This window comes from Ambystoma mexicanum, chromosome 3p (assembly GCF_040938575.1).
Source record: "Ambystoma mexicanum isolate Mex_15411 chromosome 3p, UKY_AmexF1_1, whole genome shotgun sequence".
Lineage (NCBI taxonomy): Eukaryota > Metazoa > Chordata > Amphibia > Caudata > Ambystomatidae > Ambystoma > Ambystoma mexicanum.
Genome location: NC_090925.1, coordinates 1220975665 through 1220992844, shown reverse-complemented (window position 1 = coordinate 1220992844; position 17180 = coordinate 1220975665). Strand labels below are relative to the sequence as shown.

Genomic DNA, 17180 nt, shown 5'->3' with positions numbered 1-17180 from the left:
ATGGCAGGCACCAATAAACAACTAAATTTGAAATTCCTAGACAGTGGGAGAAAGGCTTTGGTTTCACAGAATGTTAATGTTAAATGAGATTTATACCGCACACTATAACTACCAGAGTGGTCCCCTGGTGCTCTGGCAGATCTGAAAAGGACAGAGGGTGGTATGGGTTAGTAAGGCTGAGCGGGAAAAAGAGCAAGAGAGCTGTGATGTGCCATTGGCAGCCTCAGTTCGGTTAACACCGTTTGCTGATCTTAGGTGTGCTTTTTGGTTGGTAGCCCTCATGTGTTATTGTGCGAGGCTATGTGTGGTATGTTTTGTTGTTGCAATGTTGTGACGTGTGTGTGGTTTGTAGTGCTTTGGAGGTATGGTTGTGTTTGTGTGGAGTGTGAGAGGTGTATGCAGGGGGGTGAGATTGTTTAGTGGTGTGTGTTAGTGGGATTTCTATTTAGAAGTGATGTATGCTAATCTTCACAATCCTGTCTATGCACTATCCACTGTCCTGGAAGTCTGCAACTATTTTTCCAATTTTTCAAAAAGGGGGACATAACCAAACCTTCCACGTATCGCCCCATTTCTCTTTTGGATACCGCCTTCAAGATTTTTGGTCGGGTATTGTTGGGCCAAATAGAGCATTGGCTCACTGAGGCAGATATCCTAATAGATATTCAATTTCGTTTTTGTCCTTGTCTGGGCACAATGAAGCAGGTGCTCAACTTGTACCTCTTGGTATCGAACTTTGTTTTCTGTAGGGGAGAGGCAGTCTACCTCGCGTTCATGGATTTAAGCACAGCTTTTCACAAGGTTGATCGTGCTAAGTTGTGGGCCATGCTTGAGTCCGTGGGCTGTCCTGTGGACATCCTGGAAGTATTCCGGGAGATCCACTCAAACAACAAAGCTAATGTCCGGTTTGGTCTAGTGGGGAGATGTACCGAGTGGTTTGACATCATATTGGGCATCCGCCAGGGGTGTGTTCTGGCCCCCAGACTTTTTACTTTGTACATCAATGGACTGTTGCACGTGCTGTTGAATACTGCCATGGACTTTCTGCAAGTGGGGGGCAGGTCATTCCTGGTTCTTGCATGCACCAATGATACAGTGCTCATGGCCAGAACTCCTAGATCACTAAATCAGCGGTCATGAGCTGCGGTGGAGGCAGAAAGTCCATTAAGATGCGTACCATAACCTGTATGGGGGAAGTGATCCCAAAGTGAATACTTGGGGGTCAGATTCTCTTAGACTCTAACAGATACGGCACATGCAAAAAAACAGTCCTTGCAAATGTGCCAATACGGGGGGGGGGTCTCTCCTGTTTTTCAGCTAACTGCAAAGGTCAACACCTGGAATTGGCCCTCAAGGTATATACAATGCAAGTAAAGGCAGCCTCACAATATGGAGCAGCTCTATGGGGTTACTGTATGCCTGGCGATATGCAGGTCATGGAAAATCGTTACTTCAAAAAGCTCTTGGGACTCCCTGGTTCTTCTTCCTGCACCTCGGTGCATAGAGAATTGGGGATTACCTTTTTGGAGGAGGATTGGGCAGTTGCCCCAAGTATTTTATGGTTAAGAATTTGAGGCAACACTAATGCCACATTGTGCCACTTCATAATAAAGGCAACCCTGAGTAGGGACTTGTGGCATAAAATACCTTGGCTAAAGTCCGTAAAAGAGCTAATGTGTAAAGCGAATGTGCCAGTTGCGCCACCCTTCACCATGATGTCATGAATGCAGGAAGTACGATCATTCAAGGAAGCAGTCACCAGGGAAATCGTGGTTAAACGCTCAAATGTAACATGGGTGTCATAGGCGGACGGCTTTCACCAGCACATAAGTGGAACTCCCACTCTACAGCCATATCTTGTTTGGACCAGGGGAAAACATCAAAGCTGGCTCATTACAAGGGCACAATTTGATTGCTTATGTTTGAGAGGCAATACAGCGAACTGTGTGGGTAACTCGGATGATCCAATTTGCCCTGTGTGCGGTGCCCCATATGAAAACCTGAGCCACTTCATTCAGTTCTGCCCAGGTTACAGCATTAGAGAATGGACTATATTGCAAGTCCTGAGACGCACAGACCTGCGTCAGTATAGGCCAGCACTGTCTTTTCTACTAAGGGCGGAAACGAAAATGATGGCATGGGCCCTTTTGTATCTGAAGGCTGCCATGTTTTATAGAAGGGGGCTTTTGAGAGGACAAGCTGCTGCATTTTAAAATTATGTAAAATGTGTATTGAATTGTAATTTTTCTTCCGTAATTGTTTTAAATTGTAATGGTGACCAATGTATTTTATATGCACCAATGAATTATGTTTTATTTATGATATACTACATGTTTGTGTTTGATGAATATTTTTTTATTCGAATAAACATTTACAATAAATCAATCAATAACATCTGCCAGAAGAAGACAAGAAGAACAAGCAGGGATTTGTTATTATCAAATGTGTACCATCCTGAAAGGAAACACTTATGTGATACTGAGGCGAAGAACACCTGTGTAGGCATATCGGGTACTAAGGTAACAAAGAAGAAGGACTTTGACGTTGCACCCAGGAAGGCCAACGGCAGCATCATGAATCCAAGGGGAGGAGACTTTGATGTGAGGGAAACCCGGGAGCTTCAAACCACCTGTGGTTGTGAAGCTGGGAGGAACAGAGACACGCTGCATCTGATGTGGGGAAAGAGGCTTCCATGCGACAGCCAATGTACTGTATGCGAGTGAAGCTGAAGTGAGAGAAACCAAAGGATGAGTGCAGAATTCGAAGAGCAATGAAGCAAAGAGTGGTGATATGACCGAGAGCCGGTGGACTGAGAAGTCTGTAAATGACGCTGAGACCACATATCAGAAGGCACTGCAAAGCGTACCGAACACTGAGAAAGCCAAGAACAGAGAAGCCAACCTGGCAATCACCAAAGATCAGCCCAATCACATCACAGACCAGGTGACGCAACCCCTAAGACCCAAAAGTAACGGAGAGAGCGGGAGATCCCAGTAGGGGACCGAAAATAACAAATGGATCATTCCTACTCATCCCAGTAAAGGGCAAATATTTAAGAAGTTGAAAAAGATTACTGGAACACTCCTCCTCGTTCCAGTCAACAAGTATTGCTAAAGAGTGGGAATCACTACTGGAACACTCATACTCTTCCCAGTAAAGACCAAGTGGTGGGATTACAGGAGAAGAGCGAGATCAGTATTTTAATTCTTACCCTTTTCCCAGTGAAATTCAAGTGGTGGAAGCGTATGAGAACAGTGAGAATCATGGATGGAACATACCCATTTGTCTCAGAGAAGATAAAGAGATAAAAATCAATAATAAGAGGGAAATGCAGAATTGGAACAATCTCTTTAATCCTAGTCAAGCAAAGGATTGGACATTTACCCAAGAGAAAGACTCAGAAGAAGAGGAATATCTTCAAAAGGAAAGAGGATACAAATTCCTAAAGTCACAAGAGAGAGTGAGGGGGAGAAACAGGGTGTAAAAGACAACAATGAGAATCTAAAGAATCCAATATCTGAACTATGCAATTTAATAATATTGGTTGCTGCTAAGATTAATAGAGTATTAGACTGGATTTGCTGAGAAAGCAGCCCGAAGGACAAGGGAGTAATTCTGCTGTGTCTTACTTGGTTTTGGTAATGGTAGGGTCAGGTTAGATCCCTTTGGACAGTGGACAGATCTTCCTTTCGGACTTAGGGACAAACGACGAGCACCTTAGTTAGTTTTTGTTAGATAAAGGAAAACCCATAGTTTAGGGAAAGTTAGGATTTTTATTTTATTTTGAATAAAGAATTGACCTGTATCTGTGTCCTTCATCTAACTCGCCACATAGCACACTCGTTAACGGACTCGTCCCATGGAATGGGCCATTCTGCATTAAAGGGACATGATCCTTTTGCATAATATAACAATATCCATTAGGAGTTTCTTCATCCCAGTTCTGATACTTTGTAGTTTCTGACATATTGAAACACTCCACGAAGGCCATGACATTTCCAGCTTGAGGGAGTTCCACTCAGGAACAGAACTCATTGTCCCCACAGGGGAAGTATCTCCTGTTGAGGTCCCACTTGCCTCTACCCCTAGGGAAGGCATTGCGCAGCAGGCTCACCTCCCTAGCCTCACAGCAAGGATATCCTCCTTGTGGGGAAGGGCCAAATTCCCTCGAATCCTTCCCATTCTCCCCGTTACCTTCAACAACATAGGGGAAAGTCTCCAAGCTCCATGACTGTCTGAGAGCTTCTCTCTCACTCCACGTGGCCGTCAGCTCAATGTTGCAGGCATCCTCTTCCTGGGATTCTCTCTCTCTATCTCTCTCACCGGTCGGTTTGCTGCTTCATTCTCTTGATGGTATCGGCATTGGTTTGTGGGCTACCTGACACCATGTATCCTTTGGTGTCATGCCACCACTCCGTTTTGGGGTCCAGCCTTCACTGATTTGTGCATCTGGGATACAGTATGTCTCTGGCACCCTCCCCCTTCGGTTCAGCGCAAGTTTGAATGTCACGAGCCCCGCAGCTTACTTCTGCTCCACCTTCTTCAGGTGTTCCGCAGGAAGGACTCCTCTCTTGCCTGCGTATGTGTTCCTCTCTATCTCTCTCTCCGTTGTTCGGCAGGTACTTGCTATCCAACGTCCTCGTCTCAGTTGGTTGAAGACTTGTATTTAAAAGGACACTTTCTCTTTCTTCTTGATAATGCTATAAATTGACTTTTTTTTTCACCTAAGTCTTGGGACTTGTAAGTCCTTGGTATTTTAGAGAGTCCCATGTATGCCATTATGTGCAATGGTTTCGGGAGTTCCTCTCAGGAACGCGAGTCCCTGTTCCTTAAGATGAAATCTCTCCCTGTGAGGTGCCACTTGCCTCGACACCTAGGGAGGGTGTTGCAGTGCAGGCTCACCGACCTAGCCTCACCGGGGGGGGGGCTCACATTTGGGGGAGAAGGGATGAATACCCCTGATTCATCATAGTAGATCTGGAAAATTGCATTTTTGGGTTGATGTGTTCTTCGGAGATGTCTGTCTGATCGTGCTGGTGATTTATTATTATTGTTGTCATTATTAATGTATTTATTGAGCACTGACCTAGCTTCAAGAAGCAACCGAGCACTTTACAGAGGAATACAGATACACAACAGAGGACTTTACAGAGGTGTACAACAGTATAGATGCACAGCAGAGCGATTTTAAGAGATAACAACAGAACAGATATGCAGCGGGGGCAAGATACAGAGGGCCACAGAGGAGAGGGGTACAGATGTACCGGGTGGTGGGGAGAAGAGGGGATGGTGAATTCACTTGGTTCAATTGTGCTTTTTCTGTGCATTTCAGGTATGTCCCCTGTGTTTTCAGCCTGCCTCCTTTTGTGTTTGGCGTGTTTGTGGGTGGTTCGATGTGCGAGCGGGTGGTAGGTTGATTCGCGCCTTGAAACACTTAGGTATAGGCACGTTATAAATTTCATATCATATCATAGGTAGCGTTATTAATAAAGTGATTTTGGTCTTGTTCAGGCAAAGGGGCATAGGGCAGTTAGGTCTATTGTTTCTTGGTGTTGGTTGGCTTTTTGGCGTGGTGAGTTGAGATGGTTGGTCTTCTTCCATCTGGTTTGTCCTTCTTCTGAGCAGTCTTTTCAGGCTGCAGGCTTGTTGGTTGGATGTGGGTTTCATGTTTGACTTCGGGTTTGTTTTCCATGTTGGGTTAGTGGTTCAGGTCTTTCCTGGAAGGTTTTCCGGTTCTCCAGAGGTTTCTTATTACATGATGCCCCATAGCACAGATTTCATGGGTGATAGGTTTCTTTCCTTGGTTAAATTCCTTGTTGATAGACGTCTAAGTGGACGACACTTTTTTAAATTGTGTTTGTTTGGGCTGTTCCACCAAAGGATGACAGGGCGTAGTGTAGGGGGCAATATTATAGGTCACATTATTGTAGGGGCAGAATATTGCAGGGCCAAAATATTGCAAGGGCAAAATATCACAGGAGCAAAATAACTCAGGGGGTACACTATCCCAGGGGGCAAAGAACAACACACAGGCAGAGTATCACAGAAGAGCAGAGAATTGCAGGGGGCAAAGTATTGCAGGGGGGGCAGAGTATTGCCGGGGCAGAAGGTCGCTGGTGCTGAGTCTTCACAGTGATAAACCCTGTAGTGGCAAGGTTTCACAATGGCAAATTCTTAGAGTGACAAGTCTTCACAGAGTTAGGGCCTCAAAGACACAAAACCCTGTATGGTGGAATCTTACGCACAACTACCCGCATATATTTCTTCCTGCCTTGTTTAGAATATTTGTCAAGCTTTATTTATTTTCCCCACTAGCATGGGATCGCCCTCCTGGACCAAGGAAGTCCCCCCTGTCCAACCAATCCCTTGGTTTTACTTCATTTTAGGCACCCCTTTGCTGTATACCTTTTTTTTTTTAACATCTTTAATAATATGCTGTATACCTTAAGTGCAACTCCAAGTTTCTGAAAGTTGTGATACCTCCACTCTCTCTCAAAATTCATTTCTGGGATCCTTCGGCCAGTACTACATTGGTTTCTGGAGTGGCAGTTTAGAGTCATGGGCCATCTCAGGGGAGTACAGACCTTCTTTACTACAGAGATGCTGCATAGGTGCCAAGAGGCAGTCGCTCTGTGGCAGAATCTGTATTAAGTGCAAGGCTCCTGCACCCTTGCAGTCGCACGCAATCATGGGCATTGGGACTTCATATGACAACCCAATAGTTAAGACCCCTCTCCCGCAGTAGTTTTGTGACTTTGGCAGTTTCACTACAAAGTCCATTTAAATTCTTTGCCGTGATTTAGTAGGGTCAGGTAATGGGAACGATAGGCCTGCATGCACAGTATCTGACCATTTAGACCTTGCACAAACTTCTCAAAACACTTAACTGGTGGTCTGATGTATCACTGCAGGCCACTATAGCAACAGAGCAAGTAAGTCAATACTTAGTCCCATTGGAAGTCCAGCCACGTTATGAAGGACCAAGTGAAACTCAGTTCCTCTCTTCTCAGGGTTACAGTGGGTACTCATTGCTGTAAGGCAAGCGGATGTAGCTCAGACCGTAACCATGGCACCAACCCAAAGAACTGCATGGATAGCAGTGCTGGTGCCACCGTTGAGTTCAGCAAGATCAACCTTTCACCAGTAGTGGGTTGATCAGTATACTCCAATAGCAGAGAGAGCGCGCCTGCTTATAGAGCCCACGTTCCAGATGAAACTATGAAAGCAAAATTAAAACATATCCATCCTGCATGAAAATGCTCAGCAGGCTTCATAGCCCCGACTACCATCCATTCTCCAAGGTGATCAGCCCACTCTGGGGAAGCATGTCTCCTGCTGACTGTTAAACACACAAAAGTCGCAACTGTGACTCCTGAAAGCCCCAGTAGCCAGGACTGCCAGAAAGCGCAGAGTGTGACAGCAGCACCTTCACAGACACACCTGAAACGCTGGGCAGTGACGATGGAATAATACCCCAGGCTCCTAGACAATCCCAGTGGCTCAGCCGATGACGTGTGTCATTCAGAGACACCTGAGGCAATCCCCGGTGATGTCTGAGTGTTCTTCATTCCCACACCCCAGGGCCAGCTCGCAGCCAAGGAATCAATTTACAATATGCATATGTCTGTGATGCACTTGTAACAATTTCCTTGTACTGTTGCACTTGTAACAATTTCCTTGTACTGTTGCACTTGTAACAATTTCCTTGTACTGTTGCACTTGTAACAATTTCCTTGTACTGTTGCACTTGTAACAATTTCCTTGTACTGTTGCACTTGTAACAATGTCCTTGTACTGTTGCATTTGTAACAATTTCCTTGTACTGTTGCATTTGCAACAATTTCCTTGTACTGTACATTACCTGTCTGCCATGTAATTCAATGTGTAACCTTATGTAATGCGCCCAGATACCTGAGGGTTTGGTACGCTCTATAAATAAATAAATAAATACTGCACTGGCTGACCTGGTGTGCTGGACCAGACCTCAGGCGCTAGCAGCCAGCGTCCAAGAGGCTGTTATGTGTAAGGCTGTCACACACGAAGGCCACAGTTGAACATTCACAGTTTGTGGTGCATGAAGTCACGGTCTGAGCATACGAGCTCTGCCCGAGCGCTTGAGCTGCTTATCAAGACGGCGTAAGATTCTGGAGCTTTTGTGTTGTGGCGCCGTGCTGCCAGTCTCCCGAAGACAGCAAGCAGGAGTGTTTCTGTAACCTTGCTGCCACCTCACGGAGACACCTGCCCATCATACCCATCCTCCCCCCTGGCATTGTCAGAGTGCGGGTGAGCTGACGGTGTGTGCTGGTGGTGAGGACAAGGGGGCTGTAACACCACCATTCATCTACTATAAGTTATTAAAGACGAGCAGTGACCACATGTTCTAATAATGGACACATTGTGACTTCACGGCACGCCTATAATGTGGAAATAATTGATAACAATGTGTAGGGATATCAGCAACACCAATATATGTTGCCGATATATATCACACATATAATGCAATCACTGAAAGTCAGTAACATTTCTCTTTGCATGCTAATTAAATGGTTATTGTATCTGCTGTCATTTTTAATATTGCTATTATTAATATTATTGTTGGTATACATATTAAGAATGTTTTATTCAATTAGAGAAACAGAATAATATCTAGTTTTATTTTTTAAAGGTAACTATTCAGTATTTAATGAAACAACATATGAATTTGACAACATTTCTACAAACTACTCCTCTACTATGGTAAGTTATGATCTTACTTTGCATTCTACACTACACAATGATTTGCTTGAATATTCTTCTGAGATGTTTTCAGAGTGGGTTGTGTGCAGTTGTGGTGTAAAAAATAGAGAAATACACGTCTGTATTATGAAATGTACCAGATGAAATAGTGTTATTTGCCATTTTTTTCTGTTTCTTACAATTGTGATGAAGGATCAGCAGAATACACTACACAGAAATAAACCTATACACCTTTTATTTCATAACAATCTGGTTGGACCTTTGGGTCTTAACTAAACCTCAAGAGGGATCTCTGTTCAAAAAGGTCACAGTATCTGTGTGCTCCTCAAATGGTGCAAGGTCCGAACAAAACCATTGCCTGTCCGCCTCAGTCCCACGGCTGTATGGATAAGCAAGCTTCTTCAATACTCAATCTCAGGTATTAGAACTGGTTGATAAAGTGTGGTGCTGGAACACCAAGTCGAAGATGCAGAGAGGAGGGACAAGAAAAATAACATCAGAATCCTTGGTCTCTCTGACGGAGAAGAGGGCAGCGACCCCATGGAAAATGTGTTGTTGCAAGAAGTAGGTCCTGGCATGCTAATGCAAGGTTTCACAGTCGAGCGTGTGCATAGGTCCCTGGCACGAAGACCTCCACCAAGTGCCCCTCCGAGACCGCTGATTGTGAAAATCATGAATTACAAAGACAGGGAGAGGATCTTAGCCATTTCCAGAGTGGAGGCAACATTGTAGACGCGTCCTCGAAGTTAGCGATGTTTATATACCTTGACTACACAGTTTTGGAAACCAGTGCAGAGCAATGTTCGGTCCCACCAAGGAGCGGCTACGCCGAGCAAATTTCCGATATATGTTAATTTACCTGGCTATGCTCAAGGTGCTCCACAACGGCAGGACACACTTCTTTGAAGACAGAGGAGAGGCGCACCCCTGGATGGACACACTAGGGATAGCGCAAATCTCGGACAAGAGGAATAACGTACCTCGAAGCCACGGCGCATGAGTAACCTTCTTCTCCCATAGGCAGAGTGGGCAAGAGAAGTGTTCTAGATTGCAGGAGTAAGCAATACTGAGACACAGGAACATTAGGCTGGTGCCCTGATGGCTGTCAATGCTGGCAGCCGCAGCACCTCTGTTGACACTGCAATTTAAGATGCTTGTTTTGCAGCATCATGCTGCTGTATGCTACCCGAGGAGGGCAAGCAGGGCGGGAGAGACAGCTGGGCCTGAGTATACAATCTGCTGATGACGTTTCTTGTTATATCTCCCTTCTATTCTTCAGTTTTTTTCTTTTCAGCACCTTTTGTTAGGCATGCCTGACTTGTGTATAGGTTGGTTTGTATGTTATCAATGTCACACGTATGATCAATGCACAGGTATGGGCAATATTCTTGCAGGCTGCAGCTCCCCTCACGTAGTTAGCGCACGTTCACCAGATGCTTGGAGGCTACTTATACTGGCCTCCCTAAACCATGCATGCTCGAAAATGTTCACTGTGCATGAAAATCGACTGAGGGGCTAGGCCAATGGGAAAGGAGGAGGCCCTAGGGGTAATGACAAATGGCCAGCGACCTGAAGGTTGTCACCTGGAATGTCCGGGGCCTTAACGGTTACATAAAGAAACTCAGAGGGCACACCTATTTAATAAGAATGGTGGTACAAGTAGCTTTATTGCAGGAGATGCACCTCAGAGTGGACAGGCAGGCCTTGATAACAAGGACGTGGGAGGGGAGAAACTGTATGGCTCTCATTCTCGGCACACACCAGAGGTGTTCTCATATGGGTTGCACCATCTGTTCCCTTTCAACTGATGGGGACTAAACACGATGATGGGGGTAGAATGGTTCTGGTACATGGGTTCCTTGCAAATAGGGATGTGTGCTTCATAAACACCTACGCCCCCAAACACAATGCCACAGCTTTTTTTAACTCACTCTCCTCGACAATGACCACTTACAGGGGGGGCCATGTGGCTCTGGGGAGGAGACTTTAATTGCACCCTTTGTCCCATCCTGGATAGATCAGACGAGAAATATCGGAAACCAGCCCACCCCCAGCCAAAGCCTTAGGTTCCCTGCTGAGACATTTGGATCTGGTGGAGATTTGGAGAATAATGTACGGTGATGCTCGCGACTACTCGCACTTCTCAGCTCTGCATGGGCTGCCTACTCGCATAGACTACATTTCCAGTGGGCGGGAGACCCTAGGTGATTTCACAACCATAAATGACAAGGCCATGGTCCTTTCTGACCATGCCCCACTGATAGCCACTTGACAGAGGATCTCGTGGAGACCATTGATCCCTACTTGGAGGCTGAGGGTGGACGCCTTGCTAGATGACACGTTTAGGAAATGCTTCGAAGACAGGATAGGGGAGTACTTCGATATCAATACGGGCAGTGTCGAGAGAACCAGCACCTTGTGGGATGCCTTCGATATAGTAGTGCGAGGGGCAGCCATTGGGAAGATGGGTGGTCTCAGGAAAGATATTCGAGGCCCTCATGGAAACAGAGGCCGCTATTGTGGCTTTAGAAGGCAGAGGGGAGGGAACAGACCTAACAGCAATGCATCAGAAATGCATCTGTGAATGGGAAAAGTTGGGTAGATTTGATTTCACCAAAAACATGCAGAGATTACATGCAGAGGGGGACACACCCAGAAGACTGCTGCATGGTTGTGCCACAGAGAAGAGCCAAACGAGATGATTAGCACCATTAAAGATGAGAGAGGTATCACTGTGAAAACTCAGGGCAAGATTAATGATGTTTTCTCAAGATATTATAAGACCTTGGGCCTCATTACATGGAAGGCGGTAGCCATGGCACTATTAGCACCATGGCTACCCCCTTACCGCGGTCGGAGGCCGGGTTCCCGGAATAGGGACTTACCGGCCTACTCCGACCTTTGCGGTACCGGTAAGTCCCCATTCCGGGAACCATTCCCCATTCCCATTTGAGCCCCCATAGGGCTCAATGGGAATGGGGAAGGAGCAAATAACGGTACCGCAATTTGCGGTACCGTTATTTGCACTGAAGTCCCTCAGCGGGTCCCGTCCTTAATATGTGGTCTGACCACACGTTAAGGACGGGACCCGCTGAGGGACCTCGTAGTAGGGCGGTGGGGATTACCGGCACCGGTGCCCTTACCGGTGCCGGTAATCCCCTACCGCCTTCCGTGTAATGAGGCCCCTTGTATTTAAAGGGGTCAGAAGGATGTGAGAGAGACATTAGAGAGGCTTTGGCTCATGTCAACTTGCCCAGACTGGATAGGGAGCAGTCAGAGATGCAGGATGCCCCGCTTACCCTTGACGAAATTGGCACCATCATAACGACCCTAACAACCGCTAAAACCACAGGGCCGGATGGACTACCAGGGGAATTTTACAAAACCTATGCAGAAATATTAGCGCCTAAACTCCTAGAATGCTAGAAGAGGCTTATGAGGTGGGAATATTGCCCCAAAGTCTGAGAGAATCAATCAAAATATCTATCCTTAAGCCCAGCAAATAACTGCTAAACTATGGTTCTTATAGACCCCTTTCAATGGTCAATCAGGACTGCAAGATCCTTACAGGCTTATTGGCAAACAGACTAAAGAGAGTGATCGGGGCTCTGATGCACACTGACCAAATAGGGTATGTCCCGGTTAGGAGCACTTTGTAGAACCTGCGGAGAATCCACCACGTGATAGACAGCACTAAACACCTACAGGTGGACTGCGCATTAGACTCACTAGATGCAATCAATACATTTGCTGCACGAAACATTGAGACATTTCGGAATTGGGGCTGGTTTCTTATGGTGGGTCAAGCTAGTCTACACCACACTCACATCCGGAGTGAGGATGGCAAAGCAAATTTCTAAGGCGTGGGAACTGCATAAAGGATCTAAACAGGGCTGTCTCCTGTCCCCGATGCTGTTCACCCTTGCCCTCGAACCGCTCGCTGTGTTCCTTAGATCGGACTACAGTGAGGCAGGCATCTTGATCGAAGGGGTCGAGCATTTGGTCTCATTGTATGCAGAAGATATGCTACTCTATATTGATCAACCCAAAGTCAACTTACTGCATATCCTTGATATAATCTACCACTTCACTGAGCTTTCTGGCATCAATAATAGCAGTGAAAAGTCTTTCTTGTTCCCACTTGCCGGCCTGTTGTGCTTTTCCTAAATAAGTGCATAGACATATTACTTAGTTTTCTCTCCAATACACTAAATAATAAAAAACATATGTACACTTGAAATGCAAGAATGTACACATGCACTCAGCTGAATAATATAACAAAAATGTATAGCAATTTAAATGGTATACTTCACTGTGGTACAGTTGCAAGCCACTTCATCCTGCCAAAGGAACTTCACTGGACAGCTTCCAGACCAGGTTGCCAGAGAGAAGACTCTTCACAACGGGACCGGGAAAGATGCATCCACCTTTCTCCAGCCTAATAGAAGCTTTTGTCTGACAGCCTAATCCGGTGCTCTTCAATTTAAACATTACACAAATGCGTAATGGCATTTTCTAGAATGTTCTGGCTCTCACAGTTCACCTGTTGCCAATTCCCAGAGATTGTTGGCTGAACAACCCATGGTCACCTGAAGACGTAAACATCTTGCTTTCTCATGGGAGCGCGAAAGAGCGTGCTTTCGGTTCTTGCCGCGTTATCAGACAGTAATTCAAAACAGTCGTTGAGTAGCATAGGGAAAAACAAGATGTTTTTCTAGTGATTCAAAGAATGCAGACCGTGTTCAGAGCCCACATTAAAAATTAAGCCTTCACTGAGGCATAAGGAAAATGTCCACTACACCCAATGCATTTCAAATAGCAGTACATTTTCTTTTAAAAGCATTACAGGGTCTTACAGGCCTGACTCAAGACCAACATCCTGACCTGGAACTGGAATGGAAAATAGATACCTTCTGATATCTAGGCATACATATGCTACACGATTCCTCATCCTCGCATGAGCACAACATGCAGAGGGCCTTGGACAACATTATAAACTCCATATCCTTCTGGAAGAAGCTGCCCCTGTCAATGGCTGGCAGAGCTGCCCTACTGAAAATGGTTGTGCAGCCGCGCATCCTATAAAATGTTGTTAATATACCTTAAAACATACCCAAGAGGTTCTTTGGGACATTAGACTCAGTAGCTAGAGGATTCCTGTGGGGTGGGAAAAGGAACAGGATCACGTTGAGCACTCTACAAAAGGACTACAGTAACAGGGTGATCAGACTTCCCCATTTTGAGTTATATTACTTAGCAGGACAAAATGCAGCTCGTCATAAGTTGGCTAGCGGATGAGGCTGCATTAGACACAATGCTCCTGCAGTCATTGATTGGACATTTCCTGAAGGAGGTGCTATGGGTGCAAGAGACCCGACTCCCGCGTCCCCCCAGCTTCTCGTGCTAGGCAGGGAATTGTGTCACAGGGTTTGGAGGATCATGGGAACCTCAGACCCTTACTCACCGAATATCCAAATGGTTGGAATGTTTGGGAAAAAGCCTGACACTGTCAAATAGATCAGGAGGCACTGGGAGAACAAAAGGCTAGTCACATTAGGAGACTTACTGCAAGAAGGGAAATTGATGGACTCCACATCATTTACACAGGGCTTGTAGCATACAACCGGACCAATTCTTGCTCTACCTGGGCTTAGTAAGGAACATAGAAGCGAGATTGCCAGACTTTCAAAAGACTATGATCTGGTGCTTGATGTGTCGGAGGGGGGCCATGTTGTCTCCGGGTTGTATGAATTGTTCTTGGACAGGCTCAGCGAGTTAGTCCTAGAGGTATGCGCGAGGTGGGAGGAGGACTTGGGAAAAGCATTCACAGATGCTGAATAGAAAATACTTCTGCAATATACCAGAAAGGTCTCCAGGAATTCCAGATTTAAACTCACAGAACTGTATATTACACATGCATGATCCCCTTCCCCCCACAGGATATCACGGTTTCGAGGAGCTTGAACTCAGAGTTGCTATATATGTGCCCATGACGTGGCAGATATGATACACATGTTTTGGGCCTGCCCGGTGATCAGAAAGTTCTGGCAGGCGGTAGCAGACAAAGTGACTAGGGGAGGGATACAGGTGCACACATGGCCCCCAGAGCCTGGGTGGTTGGGGATGTTCCCGAGAGGGAAAAAGCATACGACAAACCTCACTAGGATGAAGGATCTGATCTGTGTGCTGGCCAAACGCAGAATTGAAGCATGGTGAGCTCACTTAAAGCGCTGGTCGATGGCTGAGAACACAGAGTGGTACAGAGCAGTATAGAGTGGGGTGAGGGAAGGAAGCATGGATGTGGCTGCTTGGAACGCACTGACGCAGGCAATGTTCGCCCCTCTGATAATACGTCCCAGTGAACACTTTCACCTGCGAAGCATCATCCGCCTAGGAAGGACATATGTTATAGAATAGGGAGGACACAGCTGGGATCTATTAACGTTGCAGTCAATTGTTTATAGACTGCGTTGAATTGTAACCAAATAACTATGCATGTCATAGATTCTCATTGGTTGTGTTTAAGTTTCAGGTGCACGAGCAACATTTATATTCAATATTGACTGTTGCACACAAAGGACATCATGTAAACATCATGGACACTTGTTGTTTGACCTGTTGTTTGTTTTGTATGTGAAAAAAAATGTTTAGAAAAAAAAGGAAAAAATGAAAAACTGTAACAGTTGAAATCTGGAGCCTTGCATACTATACTGCACCCACCAAACCAGACAACAGGGCAACGCCATAGTGTACCCAAATGTTAACCAAGCTCCAACTCTAACCGTAACCAACAGTCAACAAACCACCCTGCCATACTGATGACACCACTGGTGGTAACCACATACAGTAATATCAGTGAATCCAAAATTCAGAACCCACCCGGCAATTCTGAAACCAACCCAGACTCTAACCAACAGTATAATTCCCAAATACAGAGCCCATCCAGCCATTCTGAAACCACCAAAAATTCAGAACCCTCCCGGCCATTCTGAGATCATCAAAATTCAGAACCGCCTGACTGTAACCAGCAGTCAAGTTCTATGCACACCACATGGTCCTAAACACATTTCCGACTGTAACCAATAGCCTCATGCACCTCACATGGTCATAAACAACAAATCCCTGACTGCAACCGGCAGCTCCATGTACCTCAAATGGTCCATAACAACAAATCCCTGATTGCAACCTGGAGCTCCGAAGTACCTCACATGGTCATAAACAACAAATCCCAATACCCGGTTGTAACCAACAGCCACAGACTCAAAACCCACCTGACCATTCTGAAAACAAACAAGATGCACCACCACAAAACATAGAACGACATACACAGAACACCACACACAGAAGAACTGAACGTATGTCATTCAGCAAACAGATGGCAAAAACATGTTGAAAAACGTTTTTGACCAACACCCCACACCCTCATTTCCACATATCCACTAGAAAAAAGGAAAAAAAACGATTTTCCAACAATACAGTGAACACTCACAAGTCCAAGATTCCAAATTTTCCCTAAAAAGGATGGAACATCATAACCCAACTGGCCCTCTTCAAGATATAAAAATTGCACCTAACATGCCGGACCCTGCCTAAACATAAAAGGCCACAACACATAGACAGCATCATAATATCAAACATTATCCTACCTAACATTTTATGAACCCCTGAAGCCACAACATACAACATGACAAACATAACCTCCAAAACACAGGCCCCAATACGCCCAAACCAAAGTCCACCAGCTACTCCTCCTCGACCTTTAAATCCCTGCCTTTCTCAAAGAGTTTCCACAATTCCGTCTCCCAACGCTGAAAATCACCACAGTAATTCCGGCATGCACTACACAAATTCCATTCTCACCCACAGTTCCTGCGACGTCCAGAACAAGTTCATCCAAGTTGTGTGTTCTGTGGCTGGCCAGAACCCCATCACAAAGATGTTTCCCCTTGGCACAGACTCACCCTCCACAGCACATAGTCCACCGCACCTCTTGCATTTGTATTTGTATTTGTATTTATTGGTTATAAAGCGCTTTACACCAAAGCGCTGTACAATTGAACAACTTAATACATAAACATAAACAGTATAACGGTAGAAGCAAGTTACAATATGAATCAATCAACAAAACAGCAAGAAGAGCAATTAACTGAAGGGAATAGGGAGAATAGTGGAATAGGGCTGGGTGGGGGAGAGGAGTGATGGGGAGTAGGAGGAGGGAAGGGGAAGGTGAGAGTGGGGAGGTAAGAGAGGGGAGGGAGATAGTCAAGGAGAAAGGTAAAGGGAAGAGAGGGAGGCAGAGATGGAGTCGCGGGAAGTAAGGAGACAGAGGGTACGAACAGCAGAATGGTAGATAGATTTGAGGGGGTGAAATGAGAAATAGGTAGTCCAAAGAATAAGAAAGAGCAGTAGAAGAGGCGGGAGAAGATAAAGGAGGAGATTAAGAG

General features: G+C 45.6%; 1 protein-coding gene and 1 long non-coding RNA gene across 8 annotated transcripts in view; one reads left to right on the top strand and one right to left on the bottom strand.

Annotated features, from left to right (window-relative positions):
* The window catches only part of SLC4A9 (solute carrier family 4 member 9), a 1170242-nt gene that overhangs the window by 965238 nt on the left and 187824 nt on the right, over positions 1–17180 (top strand). For all 5 annotated transcript variants that reach the window (XM_069652671.1, XM_069652669.1, XM_069652668.1 and 2 more), the window contains one exon: positions 8666–8736. In XM_069652671.1, the coding sequence (XP_069508772.1) occupies positions 8666–8736 (71 nt within the window). The remainder of the gene's footprint in view (positions 1–8665; positions 8737–17180) is intronic.
* Positions 1–17180, bottom strand: part of LOC138581378 (uncharacterized) — a 229543-nt gene that overhangs the window by 86959 nt on the left and 125404 nt on the right. The gene's annotated exons all lie outside the window — the stretch shown is intronic.